Here is a 22,796-nt window from a genome sequence, read left to right on the forward strand (position 1 = left end):
CATGCAATGAACAATTTGAGTGGTGTTCAGCATTATTTACGCATCTCTGGCATACCAGTTTATTCCTCTCCTTTCTAAAAGAGACATTTTGTATTTGGCCGCCTGTTTCAAACTTGCTAAATAGAAAAGGGAGGCACAATCGGGAAAGAAAAAAGAATGCACGCAGAACGAATTTAATCTTAGGGTGTAGATGTTGGCTTTTGTTTGCCCCTGGTTACAGTGAAGACATTTCTAGTTAAGGTTTTTCAGTATCAGTATTCCAGTTTTGATCCGCTCATTTCTTAACACAATTAGTAGTTTTGTTGGAAAATCCTGTGTGTGGACTTTTTATCTCCTTTTGTACCTTTTTCCAAGCAATTTTATGTGACAGTCCTGAGTAGGACATGTAATATTCTTGACAGCTGTTAGGGCAGCTACATGCTTTGAAGCTGAATATCATTTATGCAGGGATCTGATCCCAAGTGAGTGTGTTCCAAAGCAGAGCATACACAGGTACTTTTTTACTGGGCCCTCAGAGAAGTATAGTTGCATTCTGCAGCTACGGCAGTGGTCATACAGCCATTATTTCAGCCAGGCTAATCAGTATGGGTATTTTACCGTGTTTAGTAGCGATATTGCTTCCGTTCTGGAGGAGGTTTGGTTGCTGGCAGCCTAGAGCACCCTGTATCAGACTGCAGATGACGTAGAAAGGCTGCTTTGCCCAGAATGAGATGAACGGTAGAACCAAGGTACAGCCTAGCACCTCAGACACCACCCAGTGCTCCGCTTGTGGATTTATGGGTTTATGTTCTCTTCCTGGCCTCCGGTCTTTTGTGTTGCTGTTCCTTTTGTGCTGTATCATTTTTGAAGTGAGGGGCGGACTCAGCTTGGGGAAGATTTCTGTTTGTACTATGGAAGTTGTTTCTATAACTCTTGTCAAAACCGTATTTGTTTTCTTTTTTCTCTGACGTTCAGTGCGAGCACAAGTTTTCCCTGTGGGTCTTCCTGATAGGTTACTGCTGCTAGTGTAGAAACTATCAGCACTTGAAGAATTCAGAAGCTGCTTTGGAGAATGCATTTATTTGCATTTCTCTCTGCAGATTCCACCTTTCAGGTTTTGCTTCGTTACTTCACGTTTTAAAAGAAGCTCTTGTGACTTTTTTTACAGTACTTATATTTTATTCATTTAAATAATTTCACTACCCTGCTGTTGACTCCAACTTTCAGAAAAAGTGGAAAAGTAGAGAAAAATACTATCTATCTGCAACATGTACTTGAGGTTGGCACTGTTAATATTGAAAACTTGCCGTACGTTTTTTCATCACCACCTTTAATCAATATTTCTTTTCCTTTCTGTAGCCAATTTTGTCTTTTAGCTTTGTAAATTCTGTCTGCAAACAAAACTTATGTTGTATTAATTTCAGCATTTTTATAGGACGCAAATAAACACAGTATCTCTAATGCTGATGTACTGAATTGTATTTGGCAGATATGATATTCCCATTGAAAAAAGCCATCATCTTTATTGATGGAAAGCACCTTTGTGCCAGAAAATATGTCCACGTGATAGGTTACTGTGATTTAATTGATTTAAAAAAACAAGCAAACAAACAAAACTTAGAGCAGTTCTGATTACAGCATTAGAAAAAGAATCTCATTTTTTTTAAGTGCTGGCTCGCTGTGGGTTTTCTCAAACAACTATCACATTGAGAGTGTGCTTTGAACAAAAGCTGTTCTTGTTTGGCCTGAGTTTTATCTTCTATTTGCATCAAAACTAACATTTTTTTCAGTTTAGTGTCAAACAGAATTTGTTCTGTAATTGCTAGGATTGCCTTTCAGACCTTTTGAAAAGATGGATCATTCTACACGCTATCTGATTTTTTTTTTTAATAAGAGATTGAATATTTTTAACAGTCTGGCACTTAAAAATTTTGTAGTAATTCAGTACCAGGATTGCACAAATTTTCAGTGTGCTCCTCCGCAGAAACTTTTCTTTTTTTTTTTTTAATTGTTAATATCCAGTTTGGAAGATTCCACTTTAGTGTATTATGCAATATTGTTCAGAACCGGATTTTTAGCCCAGCCTGTATTTTGCAATAGAGAAGCGTGAGTGCATCAGTTTGTTCGTTTATATATAATAAAATGTTGTTATCACTTCATGACATATTTTGTTTTATTCATACATATATATATATATATATATGTGTGCATGTACATACATATGTACACACACTCACACACATATATATACCTGTATGTTTATATATGGAGGAAGTTATGTCATTTCTTTTTCCAGACACAGGGAAAGTGACAGTCTGTGAACCAAGTTGACTTTAGAACTACAAAAGAATAAAACAAGTTTGAAAGGGATCCATATAGAAGCATTCAGATGTGATTTTGGATGAACTGTGATACACTGTAAACATAGAGTTCATTTGTCACTTAATTGACTGTAGACCTATTTCTACCTTCCACTCTTTTGACTAGATTAGAATTTTAAAGCGTTAATATGTTGAAAAGCAATTCCTTGGCTCTCATATTAGAAGAGCCCTAGAGCATCAGAAAACATTGGGAATGGGTTTGGTTTCTAATTATAATATCAATTTTCCCTAACTGCCCTTCAGCCTGGATAGTGGATATTGTCTCATTTGTATATCATGTCAGGATTGTCTTGTGGAAGGATCTGAAGAAAGACACGCTAATTACTTGAAAGATTACATGGGGGTTGTTCCAGATGGAGGAGGTATCATGGGGAAAAAAGTACTGACTGTTAATGCCATGTGAACTAATTAGAAATATATAGATAACTGAGAAAGATTAAAAATCAGGGCCTTGAAAGTTAAAGCAAATCTTTATATTCAAATAATATGACATTAGTCCCCACACCGCTATATTATCTGTCACAGTAATGTCTTCTTATGTTCTGCCTGATTCCTCATGTCTAACCTGTGAACTTACTTAGGAATAAGATGTCTCAAAGGAATATGTATAATTCAAGTATCTTGGTATTTTGCTTTTCCTTACAGGTGGATGTGGCCGTAGTGCATTTCACTCCATTGGTGCAGCCAAAGATACAGCAGCCCTTTGTGCTAGTAGAAAAAATTGTTCGAAGTGTTTTTCAGTTTAGAAGAAAATATTGCTGCCGTGGAATTGAGTAAGGACCTTTCATGAAAAATGCTCTTTCAGATAATGCTTTGTAAATGTATCAGCTACTAAATCAATCAAGAAACACCTTTAGCCATGTATTTGAGTTTATTCATGCTGTTTATGTTTTTACTGCCTAAAAGCCATCATAGTTCATCAGAGCTTTCCGTTTCAAAATGTTTCCTGGAGTGAAAAGTACGAAGTGATCTCTTTCTGTTGTAGTAATTAGGTGACAAGTACTGTGCATTTTTGTTAAATGAAGCCAAAGCTGTTAAACTCACTGGGATAGATTGGTGATCATTTGTCTTTCTCAGAATTTAAAAAAAAAAAAAAATCCACACAAAAATATAAGCAACTACACAAATGCTGCTATTGAAGTAGAATTTGAACAACAGCATTTATTGGTTGAATTAAGTGAAAGTCTAAAATTCTGGACTGAAGTTTGCAGTGTGAAGGAAGGGGGAGAACTTACTTGACCTGTGCGAAATTTTACTTATTTAGGGATAATGTTAAAAAGTAAAATTCCTATCTCCATACTTCCCTTTTATGGTGTTCTTATTGCCGCTTTAAATTTTATGCTGGCTAAGAAGCTATATCTAACTGAGGGGAGACCATGGCAGATTGTTCTCCAGGGATCCTGTTAAACTCTAGCATAGATACACGTGTCTAATTTGGTGCGGGGCAAAGCCCGGCATTCAGCGTTGTAGAAATGTGTGACAGAGCTGCTGTTAGGAAACGAGAGGCATGCTGTTGCCGTTTGTGCTATCTGAATATTGCTGGGTATGGTTTTGGTCCTGAAGCAGTCTAGCATTAGACTGGGTGCCGCCTTCCTGAACTACAAGCCATGCATGTCACCAGCATAAAGGCAAGCGTAGAATTTCAGCTCTAGTCTTTTGCAGGAAGAGTTTTGGATTTTTTTTCTTGAGGTGGTAAATGGCATTGGTACCTGTCAAACATTTGATCTGAAAATGAGTGCTGCTTTGCCTGTTCTGAGTACGCGTTTAGAAAATGAGAGCCCCAAACTCCAGATGAGTTGGTATTTGATTTCCAGTTTGGTTTGTGAAAGACATTGTCAGCTGAAGGCATACGTATACTTTGTGTAGAAATTTTTGCCAAAGTTTTAAAAAAAATTCATCTGTTTGTTGTGTAAGCTCAAAATCTAGTACTGCTCTACATGCTTTTGAGGGAAGGAGGGGGAATCAGAACTTTTGGACGTCACATATCCCATAGCAGCTTATCGTGCTTTAGCCCAGTGCCTAGCATGCAACTAAGAAACAAGCCTCTTATTCTTTAGCTGACCTGGAAAAAAAAACAGAGGCAAAGTCTGGTTTATAATAGGGGCTATTGAGTTTTATAAGATATCTCATTACCTTGTTTTTGTATAGCGTATATGTGTATAACTTCTGTGATCTGCAAGAACCATTAAGATTAAACAATTAAATCGATGAAGAAGAAAAATTCAGTTTAAGTAAGTTACTGTTCACAACAGTATTTGTGTACACAGCAGTACTCAAATGTGGAGTATGGAGCATGTTTTGTTTAAAGGGTGATTAAGTGTTTTTGGCACAAAGTAAATCTTTTAACTACTAATTCAGAGGTGAGAATAATGTAAGGCGGGATATCAAAATGGGAACTGATACGTTTCAACGTTGCTGACCGCTATGCTGAAATAACGGTGATATTTCTGACCATGTCCTTGAGTAGCACATACTTCAGATTAGGATATTCTGAGACATTCCTTCCCTCTCATGTCATTTTAAACCCTTTCTTAAGTTTGTATTCTGCCTACGCACCAAGAGCCAACTTTCACTTACCCAAAGCTTTTAGACTGGCTTGTCCAGCCAGCCTGCCCAAAAAAAAAAAAAAAGGGCTGGAGGGGAGATGCATTCTAATAGATATACAGCATTTTTTTTTAGGTCTTAACTATGTATGACAGCGGCAGATAATCTGAAAATTAAATGAGGCATACACAACAAACATGCACAGATTTCTTTCTGCCCTCCTGATCTAGTATGGACTGACGACTACCGCTAATAAAAGCCTAGTCATTTAGTGCTTTCAATAGTTTGTATTTTGCATAATATATTTTTTTTTGTGAAACATTGAAAAAGCACTTGAAATACTGCTACTCATTAAGATTTGGGGAACTTGTAAGAGAAGACAGATAATGCTTCTGGCAGCAAACAGTACAGGAACTGATGTGACGCTTTATAAACAGTGACAAGAGATGTAAATAAAAAAAAAAATAAAATCTAACTCCTGGCACCCTTTCCCAGTTGTATATATTAAAAAAAGTGAATGATTATTAAATATGCCTTCCTCATCTTTCTTTCCCATTGGAATGGAACACTGAGAGAGTCATAGGGTTTGGATCTGATGTAGTTGCACAAAGTTTACTCTGTTGTTGCACTTTAAATATAGGCTAATTCTAAGAAGCCTCTGTGACTATCTACATTCCCAAAGCTGCTCTTAATGTTCGCATAAACATTTATTCATGTGTTTAATGTGGGATGTATGTATATACTTTCCTGTGTTGTTATAAATTGCATTTGTAGAAAAAGGGCCCTTGTATCCATTTACTTAGACAGCGAGACTTACTAGGATTGGCAGAGCTAAGGTAATGAATGACATACTTACTTAATACTAAACCTATATTAAATAAAATCCCAAGACTACTTTCTGTCTCTTAAGGGAAACTGAATAATTTGATTGCCTTTTTTTCTCTTTTAGGATCTTGTTTCCTGAAAGTGAACGTTTGAAAAAAACAGAACAGCTGATGATGGCAGCAGATGTTGAGCCAACTTTGCGTCCTATTCAGCTCTCCATGTCACACTTCAGAAATCTGTGCAATGCCTATAGGAAAATGTGTGATGAAGACCCAAGTCTTTTTGCTTACAATTACAGAGAAGAACTAAGGCAGAAGAAGAAACTACCTAAAAATACTAGTCACTCAGAACAGATTGACGAGGAGAATCAGCTGTAACAGCTGTGATTTCAGCAGACAGATTTTGAATTTCTTTTTTTAAGTCATTGATCTAGAGGTGTTGATGCAGTAGAAGATTTAAACATATTCCTACGTCTGTGCGTGAATAGAAGACATACTTTGGAGAAAGTGCAGGAGAGAGAGGGCTTTCCCATTTTATTTATTCTATTCAGCTGTAGAGAAAAATGAAAGGACGCTCCAATTGCAAGGTGTCTGTAAGTTCTGTTTACTTCAGGGGAATGGACAGAATACATACCAAAAGCGAGGTATGTTGTGAGACATGCAATTAAGCTGGGATACTTCTGAAATAATCAGTTTTGTATGAAAGTGCATTACTGAATCATAAGAAGAAAAAAAACAGTTTTTGTACTTGAGCGTGTAAGACAACGTTTGGGTTTTTGTGTTCCTTTCATCCTGGAACATCCTATGGTGCAGAGTAATTTAAAAAACAAAAGCCAAAACCCTTGTAGCAATATACTCAAGTGACCGGCTTAAAGGAGGATAAAGTGCACAGATTACCTTAAGGTCTGCTAATACTCTTCTTTTTTATGCCAAAGCAAAGAACCAGGGTTTTAAATCTCCAACTAGAGAAAAGCAGCACGATAAAAAGTAGAAAACATTGCTAAGTACGTACAATACTTATTTGTCCTTTACTGTACAGGCTGGTAGAGAAAATAAAAAATACAGTCAAATAAAAGATTACAGTCCAGGCTTTGTTTTTATATTTACATATATATATATAAAGTATAAACAGCATCTTAAAACTTAAAAAAAAATGAAACTTCAGCACTGTCGTGCAGTAGAACACATTAAAATAACTTAATTCTGCTTTAAATAAAGCAAAAATGAAAACCAAAGAAATAAAATGCCCAAGGTATTGAAAAAAAATCCTTTTGTAAAGCTACTGTCCACTGTAATCTCTGTCACTCACTAGTATCTTTTCCACATAACTTAAAATACTAACAAAGCCATCCTTCCCTTACCCTCCTCAAGAATACTACAAAATCTCAGTAACTGCTTGAAAGGGGTAAACTAATTTACAGACCTTGGCCAACTTAATCTATTTTTGATCCGCAATAAATTAAAATAACTTAAGACTCCTTTACAGCTGTTCTTGTGGAAAAAAATGTATTAGTGCACAAAATCAAATAGATAGTAGTTTTCCTGCGGCTTCCATGAATTTACTAGTTTTAAAGCAAAATAAGTTTGTTGAATGTTATGTGGACTTAAAATGAACAATTTACATATAGTGCTCAGAAAGCTAGGATTTCCCGTGCCTCTCCACAGTTTCATAAAAACAGTCCTCATTAACTACAGATGCTAAGCTCTGGACACTGAATTCTCTCTCTAAAATAGAGTTCAGATCCAAGTTTGCAGCATCCGAATGACTGTCAAGGGATTGGTGACGTTCTTGCATTGCCAGTAAAGTTCCTTTGTTACGCTTTGTGCTGTTTACTTTTCGCTTAACTGGGCAAAAATGGCCACGCACCAGCTTTGGATGCTCATCTGTCTTGAAACCATCCCCTTCCTCGTTTTCAGCAGCCTGATCTCGTTCAGAGTCAGGACTAGGGTCTTCTGAAATCTTCAGCCGCTGGAACTGTATTTCAATATCTTTAGTAGGGCTGCCTTTCTTTAGGCTCTGATAGTCATCGTCATCATCATCACTGAGAATATCGGATTCCTTGACAAGAACACTGGAAAAGTCTGATGCACAACGCTGTAAATGTTTATCAGGAGATGAATTTTTGGGCTCCTGTATGCTCTCAGTGGTGTGGCAACTGCTGCTCTGAGTACTGCTACTCAAGCTGCATTCGTCAGAATCCTGGAAGTTACCTTTCCCCATGTCACTGTTCCACTCACTACTGCAGGGTTTCTTCAGTACCTTCAAAGACCTCGTGGAAGCTGTGCAAAGAAAAAAAGCAGTTTTATTATTTGTTCTGCCAAAAGATACTCTGATTATACTGTCTAGCTCAATAGCCCAATTGTAATTACAGTGTATATGGTGTCATTTGATACTCGTCAAAGGTCAAGTATGTCAGCATTCTGGTACAAACAGTGTAATCGCATGTCAGATTTCTTATTCCACCTACCCCAGGGTTTTATGCTTGCAAAAGCCTGCAGAAACTGTAGTAATGATTTACACACGCCTGTAGGAAAGCAAGACTGGTTCCAATACCTCAAGGGTTGGAGGGCTAAGTTGGAGGCTTGAGTGGAACTGATACCTGTCATGCTACGGGAACGTTACAGACAACGGAACAGATGGATAGAGCACTTGAATGACTAGTAGCTGACACTTTTACTCATTTAGCTAAATAGTCCGAAGCCTGTGCTTAATTAGGATATCTGCTGGGGTCCAGCTTTAGTGCACTGAAAGCAGCAAGACCCCTTGCCTTTTGTCAGTTCTTTGAGCTTTTAATGTTACCAGGGCTGAGTCATTAAAAACACAGAGGAAAGAAATCTCAAGGGGAGTCCATTTCTACCCAGTAAAATTGATTTGGGCCTTATTAAGTAAGTAAGTAAGTAAGTCTTCACTTTAAATAAAGTTGATGACGTATCCCCACAGTGTGGGACATGGCAAGCCTGCTTTGTTCATCTAGTCCCTGCCCTAAGAGTAGAGTTGTGTGACTCTACCACCTCCCCAGACTAAAAAAAAGAAACAGGATTTGGGGGGGGGGGGGGGGGGGGTCTGGCACATTACATGCTATGGTCATGTTAATAACTGTGAACCTCCTACCATCCTGGATTCCAGGCTGAATTTTGCACTTTGACAAACGCCTCTTACCCAGTTTGGCTGTTGCAGGCACACGGTTCTTGAGTGGAACAAGGCGATCTTTACACGTTTTCTCCAGTGGCAACTCACATTTTATGTGGCGTCTGAAATTCTCCCGCAAAATAGAACGGATCACCTTCACAATGTTAGTCTTGTTCTCGCAGTCACTGCAAGTTTAAAACAACAGATAACCCAATTTTCTCCTCTGAAGAAAGACACTACTGGGATAAAAATCTGCCTTCCTCCTTGCTGCTGAAGTGCTTTAGTTCAGTCCATTTCTTTTGTAGCAGTTTTGCAGCTAACTTTTTCATGTGGTGTTAGACATTTCTCACACTGTGTTTTGAGATCGTAGTTATTTTCCTTCAGAAAAACAGCCTGAAAGATAACCTCCTATACTTAGTGATCACGCTATAAGTGGTCATTATTAGAAGGACGTTTCTGCTAACCAACCAAAAATCTGGTAAAATTAGTTACTTTGCCCATAACACACTGGAATTTATGAACACATATCTGCAGATTTCTAACACTGGCTTACTGAGCCAAATTCACTCCAATTTCAAATTGTCATACCTTATGCAGTTACACACTGGCTCAGTGCCTGGATTCAGAAAGTGAAAGCTGCGTTACAAGTGCTGACACAAAGGTCACTTGGGGAAAAAAAAAAAGTCTTCTTTCTTTAAATTGCATTAATGTAATTTGGCAATTGCAACCTCCAGGTAAAGCTTACCTGCTGCACAACTGAAAAATAGTTTCTGGCCTGCCTTCTAGTTCTGACTTGGTGTGAATCAGTTCCCAGATACAGCTGTTTTCTGTTCCTGTGTGTGGAAGGAAACATTATTTTTGTATATGCTTCAAAATTCTTCCTCTCACAAAGACAGTGTTAATACAGGCACGGAGTGATCACGTAAGATCTCACCATGAGGCAGAACCTAAAGGAAAGTCTCCTGAAGTCTCACTTTCTATGCAGCGTTAAGTTCTGCCTTTGAAAACAACCTTCTCTCAGAGAGTTACTTTACCCCATTCTTAAGCTTCCCACCGCCTTCCAGCCTTACAAGGCCGTTCTCCCAGGTGTGCAAAGCATTTGCTGTTAAATACCCTTTAATGACACTTATACAAGAAATAGAACTGGATAGGATCGTCTTTGCTTGCTTCTAGCTCCATTTCCCTTGTGCTCGACTGTGAGCCCACTGTACAACAAAGATGAACTTGGAACAAAAATACAGTTTCCTACTACAACACATGATGCACTCAAGGTTTCCACACAGGAAAACACAGTGGTCAGTGTTTTTGTGCTCACACAGAGCACAAGGGTGTCAACAGGGCATCATCCGCGGTGAAACACCTTCCTGGTCATGCATCTTTTCATTGAGGATTTCCATTCTGTTATTTATCAACCCTTTGTGACAGTCTCAAATCACGGCAATAACATCACTGCAAGTCAGTCTTTATGTCATCTTGCATCTTCCTAAGCTCATGAAAGAAGGGGGATGAAGCCAATACAATAAATTGAAAAAGTCTGTTAATGTACCAGTACCCCCTGACAGCAGAGGCAACAGTGGATACTATTTTCTCTGCATCTGCCTATTTCCAGAGGGTCCAAAAAGACATATGGAAGAAGCAGTATTACACCATCCCAGAAAACTCTTCATTCCTAAAGTATCCAGTGCAAGGGAATTACCTGCTGTATTCCCCAGTCGAACCTGAAGAGCAGATAAAGGAATCAGCCAACGAAATTTAAATGGATCCAAGTCACCATAATTATGTGCAGCACGAACATTAGTGGGCTGCAAAAGGAAAAACAAGAGGCTATTTCTAAGAAGAAAAAGCAAAAAAGTGTATTTCTGTTTTGCTTTTAGAAGGACCCACATCTAAAGAGAAATTGCAATTCATTAGACTTTCTCCTACAGTAGGCTAATACTGGCTTGTAAATGTAGCTGATGTAGCCGAAATGCTGATAGACTCAGCCTTTGAAATTTGTAATTGCTTCAACTTTCAAAAGCAGCTGTTTTTAATGCATAAAAATAATACTTCTACAGATAAGTACTACTAGGGAACAAGTTTCCCATGAAGAAACCCACTGACTGTTGATTAGCAGAATACATTAATCATGTAGCTACTGCCACTACTTTTAGAGCCCAACATGCTTATCATACTGATGGAAGCAGTACTGCACCTCTGGTACTCCCAATATACAACTTGCTGCTTGACCTCAATATTCCAGCTTTGTCAATAGGAACAGATGAGGTATTATGTTTATAATATGCCTTTCCTTCCAGAGTGATCAAGGGGCTAGAACCAGAGGTCTTTAACCTGCACACCAGATTAAGGTAGGCCATCATAAACGCCATCTGGAGGAATTCCTACATGGCAGTGTTTCATATTTTACCTGACAAAACTAACATGTGGCTCACACAGAGAAGATGATACTAAATGAGAAAAAAAAAATTTTGCTGCACAGATACTGAGTACTTGATTTGTTTCAGCTACGACAGCTAGAATCCCAGCTTGGTGTGCGAAGGTGGCATTTTACCACAGTCACTCCCCCTTCAACACTGGCATGGTCTGTCTTTGAAGACCAGGCAGTAAGAGCCTGTGCAAAAACATTGACTGCTTCAACTTATGCCAGACTTACCATTTTCTTTTTCAGTTTGCAGTTCTCCTTATATACAAGTATTACAGCCCTCTTAAAAACTAAAAAAGAAGGAAAGAAAGAAAAAGGAACACTATCAATTACAGGTGTAATATTCAGTGAAAATGTTGTCTTGGAAAAGCTGATTATTATAACCACTAGAATTTAAAGGATGATAGGCAAAGTATTGAAAAGCATCTGCCCTCTATTAAGGTGAGAGCCAAGTTTTTCATCCTACACTACTTCATGCAATGGCAACATTTTTTCCTCAGATTTTGTTCTGAACATTTAGGATGGAGCCGTTCTGCATGTTTATTCTAAAACTACCAGCAGCCTGTCTCCCCTAAGTCTTCACATAAACAGATACAACAAATGTAGTTTAGACGTAGAAGATTTTCTCTCTGTAGAAAAAAACAAACAACTGATGGATGTCTTCAAGTGGAAAGAAGGGCCTACGGCAAAAGAGGACTGTGACAAAAGGTGGTAAGTCTTTTCTTCCTGCTGTTCAGCATTTGGTTAACTGGAAACATTCGTCTCAATTCCTACTTTTTTATCTGCAGGAATTCTCTGGCTTCCACAACATCTGACTGGAGTGACTCATTAGATAATGCTATCTAATCTCTCAGCCTCCAGTGAGGCAGGGACACATTCTTTGTGATCGGTGAGTAGGCAACAGAAACACAGAGACAGTGAAGCTGCCTCTGACCTTTGGAATGGCTCTGCTCCCCAGTCCTTGATTTGGGCTGGAGGGAAGTATAGCTCTATCCCTACTCATGCATCCAAGTTTCCTTCCAGTGGGGTAGGAGAGAAGGCAAATGGTATGCAATTGGGTCTCATCCCTACATGCAGCCAGGATGTGGCCATAGTGAGCACTTTTACCCCAGAGTTCAGCATAGCCTTCCTAGGTCCCACCTATTAGGTGCATTTCCTATGCTGCCAACATAGTGAGCCAGGTGAAACTAACACCACGTTATCCAAGTGGCAGACGAGCAGTCTAGGCTAAGCAATAGGCCAGAGTCCTTTCATTCATACATATCCTGCTGGGAACTCCCTGAGCTCAGGTGCGTGGTGTTGGTGGACCACTGAATAGCTCATCCGAGTGAACCTGTGGAGGTAGTTCCTGTTTGCTGTCTGAAGCATTCTCTCCCTTAATCTATCATGCTTTGTTGGAGGAGGAATGTATGACAACCCTTGTGGAACAGACTTGTCTCATGTGATCCAGAGCTGTTCTGTTAGTGTTTTTCCAATGTGATTTTAAAGAAGTGTTCTTTAAAGGAAGAGTCAAGTGCCTAAAATATTTTGCCGGAACCTTTTTATTATTTATGTAATGTAATTATTGAATGATTAATAGTATAGATATTATTAAATAAAACTCTCAGTTGTATGCTCTCATTTCCACATTCATTTTTCAAGTTAAAGTAATCTAGACGGGGGTTGCCAGACAACACATTTTGCTGCAATGGTTCTAAATCAGAGGTTAACCTGGATTCCCGGGAGTAGAATACATCACGGTTTTCCTACCAGCCTCCTCTAAAAGCTTGGTTTAGCAGATTGTTCTAAAGAGATTACTTACTGTATCTTGAAACATCACTAATTTCCATAGTTTACATACAGGCAGAAGAGCAGCTGAGGTTGGCTAACAGAGCAAACAGCAACAGCAAAAGAACAAATGGAAACTTTTCAATCCTTCTCATATTAGGGAACATAACAGTTCTGTGCCCGTTGTCAGATGCGAGTCTAGGTACCTAGACCTAGACCTAGGTACCTAGGTACCACAAGGCTACAGAAAAAGGAGATGGGGGCTTTCAGTAGTGAGAAAACGTAACTTGGTTATCTTTAGATTTGGAAGGAGAGAGGGCCATTAAGGAAGACACTCACCAAACACTGTGAGTTCAAGGTCTTTTCTTGCTTTGCCCAGAGATGGGAAAGGATTCAGCCAGGAAACTGTAGAATGCATCAGAAGTTCTCCCATTGAAAGCTCTGTCACCTGTATTAAATTATGAACAACAGATACATCAGTGTTGTGCTCTACAGCTGTTGGACGTAAAAAGTTTATGAGTCCAGGCTGACATCCTTAAGGATGTACATTTTCTATATTTAGTGTATGGACAGAGAGACACCAAAGAGAGAGATTTGCACTTAAGTAGGAAAGCGTATCAAGTAGAAAAGTTTTTTTTAAAAAAAACTTCCACTTTTCTAAAAAGATGAGCATAAAAAGTAAGAGCACACAAGTTACGCACGCTGGATAGAAGTTCATACTATTAGTAACTTTGAAGAGTATTAAGTTGACCTGATGTTCTGTCACTTACATATAGCCAGTCATGAACTGACTGACTTATTAGCTATAAGCATCTTTAATTTCTGTAGGGCAATTAGCATTAATGACAATGCCAATGGCAGAATTAGCGGAGGTCTTTTGCAGGTCTTTTACTCATAGGCTCTTCTATTTTTTGGGGAACACAATGTAGAACTGTAAATCATCTCTCACGTTGTCAAGTTTGTTTCCCATAAACAACGGAAAACCAGGTGGCCAAGAAAAGGGGGGATTTGGCTTTTACTAGGGGGAAATAAAAACCATGTAGGCAGCTCTCATATCTGATCTCCATCTTTACGGATTTGATCTGCTTAGTAAACTTTTGATGTAAATGGCCCAGTTGAGATCTTGCTGCCCCAATTCTGGGAAACGCGTAAACACAATCCATTCAACTAATGGCTTTTGCTCTGACAAATAGCCATGGATGCCTCAGCGCTAGAAGCGTAGAGAATGAGAATAATAGACCTTAAAGTGAAAATCCTGAGGACTGCCATTTTCATTTATATGGGTGAAAAAGAATCTTAAGAACTTCAAGAACTCTGAAGCATAAAATCTGAATGCCTCTGGGCATGGAAAATCTCTAAAACATTTGAGAAGAGGAAGATGTCTTTATTTTTTCCTACTGAGAATTACGTCTACTTCTGCTTGCAATTCTTGTCAGTCCGGAAGGCGGCTCTGGCAGCTGTCTGAAAATTTTACAGTGATCTGCTCACAAAAAGAAACTTGACAGGACAGACATGAAATGTAAGTCGTGATGTTAAAAGGCAATGGAGAGCCCAGCACAAGTTCCCAGAGTGACTTTAGGAAGAGATAAGGGCAGGGCACCCAACGGCTAGCAGGATTATGTCTTAGGAGTGAATAAAACAGGCTGTTCCTTTTCTTACCTCCTTCTCTGTTCCACTTTGATCGGCAACCAGCTGATCAAATACAGTGCCGTAATCTTCATATATCTTCTGCATCTCATTGATGTGACTGGCTACTTTTTCCATTGCCTTCAGTGCTTCTATAAGGTTTAAGAATTTCACAGAGAGCTAGGTAATTAAGTTGTATTTTATAAACCTGAGATTTCTTTTATTGAATCCTCTTTGAGGTGGGTAAAACTATGCAGCATTCCCAGGATGTGGACAATAGTATCTAGCTTTATAGCACTGCTTTCTCATAGAGACTGTAGAAGGTATGCTTCCTGATCAGAAAGTGAAAAATGTTTATCTGGCATTTTAAGTGCCTCAAAAGACTAATAAGCATTCCTGTGATGAGCCCCCATATATATGAATATTCATAACATCATAATAGTAAACATGGTTAGTTTTTTTTTTTTCTGCGTATATAGGACCACTAGGACCTCTAATATATCTACAGCCATACTAGAATAAGTAATTTGATGAACCTTAATGGTAACACATTGAAATTGGCTCATCACAGAATTGAGGAAAGAAACAATAGCGGTAGATTGTGGAAGTTCCTCACTGATTGTATCCCTGATATTAAGTGTCGGTGGTCAGGGTTTGTTTAACTTTTGTTTTTTAAACAAGAATAACGCTAGTTTTAAAACATTTTTGCATTAATGCACAAAGGAGTCAGAGAAGGGCACTTAGTTTCTCCAGTCCTGTCAGCTGTTGTTCACTGTGCAGTCTTTTATCAGGCCGGCATTCATCCCGGCCTGCAAGTCAATCACCCCCCAGTTTGGTTGTAATGACAAAGAGACAATATTAGAAGCTCCTTTTGAAGCCAGTAACAGTCTTGTGACTTTTTGCTGACAGTGTACTTTGTTAAAATGAAAAGAGCTATCCACAAAATAATTCTCTAGACCTTAAGGTGCTGACAGAACTGAACAAGAATTTGCCAGTGTGAAGTCCCAGGGATGTGAGCCTCGAAAAACAATCAACTTCTACTTCCTTCCTATGATGTTAGGCAGACAATTCTTTCTACGTGGGAAGACTGCAAAGCTTTGAGGCAGGTATTTTCTATGCAAGAGTCACAGCCAAGGCTCATGTAACTTCCTTTGTTGGAGCTGTTAAACTTTGACACATTTCAAGAACTGAATAATAACCACAAGATGGAGCTTTGGTCAGTATTTCGCCAGTGAGGGGAGGGGAAAACAAAAAACAACAAAAAAAAAACCCCCAACATCGTTGCATTGCCCTGACATGCTCCTGTCACAAAAATTAAGGAGTAAGATGCCTGGTCCTGTTTGTCATAGCAAATCCTGGGCATCCACTTCTCAACGGAACTTGGACATGCCAAGTAGAAATCGTTGCTAAAAGCAGGAGAAAGCTACTTCTTATTTTTAATGAGGGAAGACATTTTCTCTAAGTTTTGATGAGTGCTCTGACATCTACCAGAGCAGGCACCTGCAACTCCAGAAAGGTCTGGAAATCAAACTTAAATCATATTAATTCCTGTAAAAGAATGACAGAAGTTACCTGTCAAATGATAGTGCTCCTCACTTTCATTATCTGTCAGAGACACCAGCTCTTTTAACAGTAGAGGGTATTTCAGCACTCTCTGGACAGGCTTTATGAGATACGACTCCAGCGTTGAAGAATGTTGCTTTGTGGGGTTTCGAGCATCCAGAAAGGCCTTAAAGGCACTATCTGTTTTGGCTAAATATAAATAAAACAGTTAGTCAGTTTAACATGGAAGTCTCAGAAGCTAGAATAATTTGAAAGCGCAGAACTGCCAACTTGTAACCATCACCAAGAGCCCCAGCCTTGTCTCATACATTTCAATAGATGCTTTTCACAGTGGTTTGCACAGTGTAAATAAGTGCTAAGAGCAATAATTATATCAAGCTGATGTTATTCCGTGATACAGTTCTTCCAGTACACTGCAGGCCTGTTCTGCATCTAATTAATAAACTGATGGCAGAGAAAGTAATTCCTAATTTATTCTAGAGTCAGTTTGTTGCAGCTTTGGTTGACATCCACCCTTTTACATGCATGAACACATAAACCAAATATAGCTGCTGCTTCTGCTGCTTGTGCAGACAGCGCAAACTTGTGGACGATGTTTCTGTTGCTACTCAGCTTTACGCCTCGGTGTTACAAGAGAAATCTTATCCCTTCATTTCTATATCATGTTTTAGCACAATTGTGGATCTTAGCTATTCTTACTGTGAGAAGCCCTATTAGACCTTGCTTTATATCAATAGTCTCTGCAAGTCGATGAGAGTTCTTACAGTGGTTCACTGAAGTTCAGATTTATGCAAATGAATTACAATAACGAAGACAATACATTACCTCTCTCAAGAACTTTCTGAACTTTGATGTGGTTTGCACAGAAGCCGCTGTACAGTTTAAAGTGGTCAGCATAATAGAGAAAGGAACCTCCGAGGGAAAACAGCAATTTCTGAAATCAACACAATCAAAATTTTTACTTCATTATTAGAATCATAATCAAATGTTCAGGCCACATAACAGAGGCTTAGCGCTGTGACTACTTGCTGTCTGTCTACATATATTCTCTATTACTTTGTGTATATATATGTCACGTGAATTTATTACTGGCAGGAGCTCCATGATGTTTCTGTATTTCTCTGGGTTGAGACCAGGCTATTCAGGCAAAGCCTGCAATCTTCTCAATTCTCCCTTAGCAGACATCACTACTGAGGATATTTTGTCTTACCGTATCTCAGACGGCACATGAACAAAATCAAGAGACATGTAATGGTATGTCCTGGGAAAAAATATAGGCAGTAGGAAGCAAGGCATAAAGCTGCCAATGCCAGAAGGGACAACGTAAAACAAACACAGAGGATTGCTTTACAATTGTTTTCCTTCTTTTAGGCAGGGGGTAATTACAGCGCACCTCTGACTTTCTTAGATGAAAGGGAGGTTGGGAATATGTGGGAGGGACTCTGAATCACGAGGGAGATCTTTTTAGAAAAATATTTCCCAAAGGAAAGAGGAATAGTGAGAGAGGAGAAGGAGGAGGAGGAGGAGGAGGACAGCAGCCCTCTCCCCCCTTTTTTTAATCAATGTCTGCTCCACCAAAGGCAGCAAGCGTCAGGGAGACCTGCCAGCACGGACCAGTTCTGTGACGCTGACTGCCTCACTGGGGGCACTTACTTCCTCCAGCTATGTCAAGTACCGAGCGGTGCCACCGTAAATGTGACAGCACAGAGAGGGCACGATGTACGGTCATTTACACTTCATAGGCCCTGCTCTTGGGCCTCACGACACGAGAAAATGGTGCTGCGTTTAACGGGAAAAGCTTCCGTTTTGTAGAGGGCACGCCGGGCATAGCGGGGAGCACAAGGCAGGCCAGAATTCAGCATAGTAACAGTAAGCTTTCTGTGGAAGAGTTATGCATTGTAAGCATTGCTTATCATGTTTACAGAATATTCAAGTTCAGAGTGTATAGAATATTCAAAGCCTACTCTGCATCTTCCACGTTACATCCTCCGCCATGGGAAGACAAAACCATGACAAATAGCACTAATCTTTAACTGCTGAATAGGTGTTTGTAATCCAAAGTAAAGCTTCAAACATGAAAGCAACCATATGAAAAAAGAAGTAGAACTTAAGAGTTCTTGAAGTCAGATTTCCACAAACATTTCCAGGCACACTGCAATATAGCTGAAGATCAAGTATTTACCCGGAACTGGGATGGCGTTTCCAGCGTATTAAAATCTGAGGAGGAAGAAATTCCATCTTCAAGGGTCTCCAAAAACACCTTCTGGAAATCCAGCATTTCTGGCAGACTGCCGAACAAGGACTCCATCTGTGAATATCAAGCATCAGGCTATGAAGTACAGTGCTCCATAGCTCTAACAGTGGTCTTGAGAAAACAGTCCTCGAAGGAGATGTGACACAAACAGAGACTGCAATGGCTAATAACGTTTTCATTAATAATTTTCAAATGGGCTTTACAGAAAAACCATTACCAAAAGGCCAAGAATTCTTAGCAGCATTTTGGTCAGAAGAACGACTACCATTAAAAAAAGAAGTGACTCATACCAGACAAAGACACTAAATGGTGTACTATTGCCATGTTTTTTGTTCGCCTTTTCAGTCATGCTCTCAGGAATGGAAAAGCCCAAATGCCAAGGTCTTACCCATAAAAGAATGAAAAGCACATCTTTCAGTTATTCTCTCACCTCATCTTGGGTAAGGAAGGTTTCATTTTGAAGGGGTTCCAAGTACAGCTCAAAGAGGCAGCTCAAGTCCTGCAAGAAAAAGAATTTATTTAATTTTATGTAACAGTTGGAAATTGTTCTTTATATCACAACTGAGGAATACTGGTAGTTTTCAGGAAGGAACCAGAGACACAATTCCTCTTCTGTAACAAAATCACCTCTGTACTGTTAGTACTAAATGATTGCTAAATTAAAGGCAAATTCATTTCAATGCAATATTTTTGTTTAATCCTTAAGGCTTTACAGACTGATTATAACAATTTATATTTTAGCACAGCATGGGGAGAGAAAGTAGCAGATGATGACTTTCTAAAGAATATTTGTGCACATATATGCACATATTCTAAAGAATGCGCACGTACATGAACAGCATCAAGTATTTTAGTCATGCATGTTAGATAAACCATATAAATAGCCACTCATTTAAACATCAGTAGTAATATTCAGAAGGACATGTAACATTTTAAAATCCTATTAGGTTTTGAAGTGTTTGGTTATTTTGTCGGGGTACATGATTAAGGACTTTTCCAGTCACTTCTTCAAAGAATTGATGCCTCTTTTGAAGACTTACTGTCCCACACCAGAGCATGACGGCTGAGTTGAGGCCTGAGAAAAGAAATCGCAGGAATTCTTATGAAGAAGGAGTAACGAGCATTTCTCTGAGAACCTCCTAATGAGTTTTTACAACCTGCCTGTCCTACAGTTTTGCCTGGTATTACCAGGCATTTCAGTGACCTCCATACGAAAATCACAAGACAAAACCAGAATCTGGTTATGACATTGGTGTGATTTCACATTTTGGAGAACCACAGGGAAAGCATATGGCTAATAATTTAGCATCACACATTCATGCAGGCATCCTCCTCTATGGTATAAGTAGACTTATTCAAAAATGCAAAGGCAGAATTTGAGCCTTTGTTCAAGTGATTCCTCTATAAGAAACATCAGCTGGACATACATGGGGGTCTATGTTCTGTAAAGCTCCCTCCAGCTGTATAGTGTATGGCTAGAGATTAGTGGCTATTCTAAGGACAACAGATTGAAAGCTCTTTCTCTTAATTTCCATAAATGATTGCAGCAAGTATAGGTATTTGTAAGTACATGTCTTGAGAACAAGTACAGTAAATGACTCCTCCTTGCCAAAGGTCAATGAAAGCAAGCCTTCCACATTGCTTTTGGCATTTAGCCCCAGGAAGTTTGGATTTCTAAAAAGAAGGAACACATATCTAACAAATTATGGACTTACCAGTCAAAGGAGAAATACCATGCATGATGCTACAAACAACCTTTCAGCTTTGAAAACTGCTGAGTCAAAATAATTATTCACTGTTTTCTACAGTTAAACTCTTTCCTAGTTAGCAGGAGGCTTTTTTGTTCTTCTGCTAGAATATATTTTCATTTTGAAAACCATGGAAACATCTGCTGGCAGACCCCCAGTATTCAAATGCTGCAGATTTCTACTCCCCATGAATTTCCACTTTCCAATATACATACAAATTGACTAGAACTAAAGCCACTAAAGCCACTAGACCAAATCTTTCAGCCTTTCTTATGGGAGTGAGCCCATTGAAAACAACAAGAGAAATTATGTAAGCAAACTCTGTAGGTTATGGCCCTGGTAGATGGCTGCTCACATGTAAGCGTGCAATATGTAAGACCATCCAAAATCATGGTCAGCCTCACAAAGAAGGCTGTAGCTAGCCAGAAACCATTTTGTTTTGTTTTGTTTTTTTTTTACCTTGACATAAGATTTCTCAGTGTCCATAAGTTCTTGGATGACTTTTCTCAATCTATCTGCATCAGAAAGGTGCCGAGCCAGTGGTCGTGGAGGCGGATCCTGGTTGTCCTTCTGTCCTTCCATACTGCTTGCCTGGACTTCTTGGAAATTTCGGCACAATGCGCTGATCTGTTCTGCACTCTGTTAGATTGAAAAAAAAAAAAAAAAGAGACAAGCACTGACAGTTTAGAACACAAACTGTACTACAAGCATTTTTAAATTCCTCAAATTTTGCTCTTGCTCCAAATTCAGGGGCCAGGGCATGCCACTGATTTTTGTCAAATATATCCTGATTGCTTTGACCAGCTTGAGCTTATAATATTACTACATCAAAACATTAAAATGAACCTTTTTCTAGTTCATTCTCAGTGCAAATCATTTTCACTCTTCAAATATACACTTGTGGGATGCAAAAGGTGAGAGAGACCACTCAAGGATATTATATACTTTGATTCTTATGACATTAGCATCATGCTGTTTTCCATCTCTCTGATTTTGCAATATTCATTGCATCAAAATAGGAAGAATTAGTCGATACAGATCTTATCTTTTAAGCATCCAGAATGAGTGTTCTATCGGTCATCTACTTCATATATATATATATTTTTTTAAACGAAGGAGACTTGGAGCTCAGGTTTCAGATTCCAAAGGCCCATTCTGTTGAAAGATACTTAGATGCTTCCCATGCAAGGAGAAGATGTATCAAGATTTTTGCTTTCAGAAGCAGGGAATGGAAACCTAAATCTTTAAGGTTCTTCAGAAGAATGCTAAACACAAGTTGTTTTTCAAGCCAGGTGTGAGCTGGAGATGGAACAATGGCTAATCTTACATGGTAAAAATTGAAGAAAATGAGAGCTTTTCTGACCATATGGAATGATTCTGCAGTTGCTCTTGCACGACCACCACTGGTACCAAAGAGCACATTTTGTACGCAATAATCTTTAATGCGTAATTTGAAAATTATTCCTCTCTTCTCTTTCTTATATAACATCTTCCTGCTACAATTACCCATGTCTGCCTTAATAGTTCTTGGTATCCATCTCTTCAAACTAAATGAAAAAATTCTTCCTCAGTGGTACTGTCTTTCAAATACTCTCTAAAACACTGGACAGCTGCACACGCTGTGCCACGTGTTACCTTCTATTTAGTGAATGCGTTCAAATGAAGACTAAACGAATACGGCCTTATTTCAAATGGAAGTCCTGATTCAGTGAAGAAATCAGGACATGAGTGCACCCCAGAACTGTCTTAAATCTGTTCTAATTTACCCCACAAGCTGTTTCAAGCTCTTTGGATCTCCTGATTCACCACAGATTGGCTGTGTAGTTGGGTTCACCAACATACTGGGTTATCAAATGAGCTAATGTAGAAGTTATTCTGAAACTAAACTAAGCTATACTAAACCTTCTGTAAGGTGGAGGCTACATGTACTAGCAGCATTAAAATCTCAGCCATTCACGTGACAAAACAAGTATACCACCCTCACATCTATTTTAGAGGAAATAAATGTTAAAATGTCAAATACTTGCCATGTAGTCCATATTACTCTATTGTTTTCCAGGCCCCAGTTTTGAACAATGCCACCACCATCTCTTAAAAAAAAAATCAGTTACTTTCCTTACTAATATGTGCAAACATCTTTCACAATCCTGTGTAATGACAGCTTTCAGGACTCTGAAATTTAGATAAATTCCATATTTATAGCATTAAATAGGACCTGACAAAATTCAACATAAATTCAACATAAATTGAATGGTGTTTGTTGGAATTACTGCTTCACTGTGCTGGAATATACCAAAAAATCACAGTAACTCTGTGCCACTAAAAATACTTAGTGTGTTTTGGAAATAAATTGTAACTTCACTTAGCAAACTGGGGGTTTATTTTAAAACAACTTCTAAATAGCTGAATTCCAAAGTACTTCAGTTTTGTTTTCTTTGTTTCTGATGTCAGAAAGTTTTTTATTTGTATCAGAATGACTCAGATTTTATGCTCTCTACAGCTAAAGGTGCGCGTGGGCAGCCTGATTTACATCAACATGATGCCTGATCAAGGACACGAGA

At 38.8% G+C, this 22,796-nt stretch overlaps 2 protein-coding genes across 13 annotated transcripts in view; one reads left to right on the top strand and one right to left on the bottom strand.

Moving 5' to 3' along the window:
* Positions 1 to 6,805, top strand: part of TFB1M (transcription factor B1, mitochondrial) — a 32,807-nt gene extending 26,002 nt beyond the window's left edge. For all 4 annotated transcript variants that reach the window (XM_068938654.1, XM_068938652.1, XM_009676991.2 and 1 more), the window contains exons 7-8: positions 3,006 to 3,133; positions 5,854 to 6,805. In XM_068938654.1, coding sequence (XP_068794755.1) covers positions 3,006 to 3,133; positions 5,854 to 6,106 — 381 coding nt within the window. In that variant the 3' untranslated portion in view covers positions 6,107 to 6,805. The remainder of the gene's footprint in view (positions 1 to 3,005; positions 3,134 to 5,853) is intronic.
* Positions 6,806 to 6,928: 123 nt separating this feature from the next.
* Positions 6,929 to 22,796, bottom strand: part of TIAM2 (TIAM Rac1 associated GEF 2) — a 180,072-nt gene continuing 164,204 nt past the window's right edge. For all 9 annotated transcript variants that reach the window (XM_068938646.1, XM_068938647.1, XM_068938639.1 and 6 more), the window contains 12 exons: positions 20,695 to 20,874; positions 18,918 to 18,986; positions 18,416 to 18,541; positions 17,059 to 17,167; positions 16,243 to 16,422; positions 14,704 to 14,822; positions 13,384 to 13,492; positions 11,509 to 11,567; positions 10,555 to 10,660; positions 9,604 to 9,691; positions 8,889 to 9,043; positions 6,929 to 8,008 (listed from right to left, as the gene is read on the bottom strand). In XM_068938646.1, coding sequence (XP_068794747.1) covers positions 7,368 to 8,008; positions 8,889 to 9,043; positions 9,604 to 9,691; positions 10,555 to 10,660; positions 11,509 to 11,567; positions 13,384 to 13,492; positions 14,704 to 14,822; positions 16,243 to 16,422; positions 17,059 to 17,167; positions 18,416 to 18,541; positions 18,918 to 18,986; positions 20,695 to 20,874 — 1,941 coding nt within the window. In that variant the 3' untranslated portion in view covers positions 6,929 to 7,367. The remainder of the gene's footprint in view (positions 8,009 to 8,888; positions 9,044 to 9,603; positions 9,692 to 10,554; positions 10,661 to 11,508; positions 11,568 to 13,383; positions 13,493 to 14,703; positions 14,823 to 16,242; positions 16,423 to 17,058; positions 17,168 to 18,415; positions 18,542 to 18,917; positions 18,987 to 20,694; positions 20,875 to 22,796) is intronic.

This window comes from Struthio camelus, chromosome 3 (assembly GCF_040807025.1).
Source record: "Struthio camelus isolate bStrCam1 chromosome 3, bStrCam1.hap1, whole genome shotgun sequence".
Classification (NCBI taxonomy): domain Eukaryota; kingdom Metazoa; phylum Chordata; class Aves; order Struthioniformes; family Struthionidae; genus Struthio; species Struthio camelus.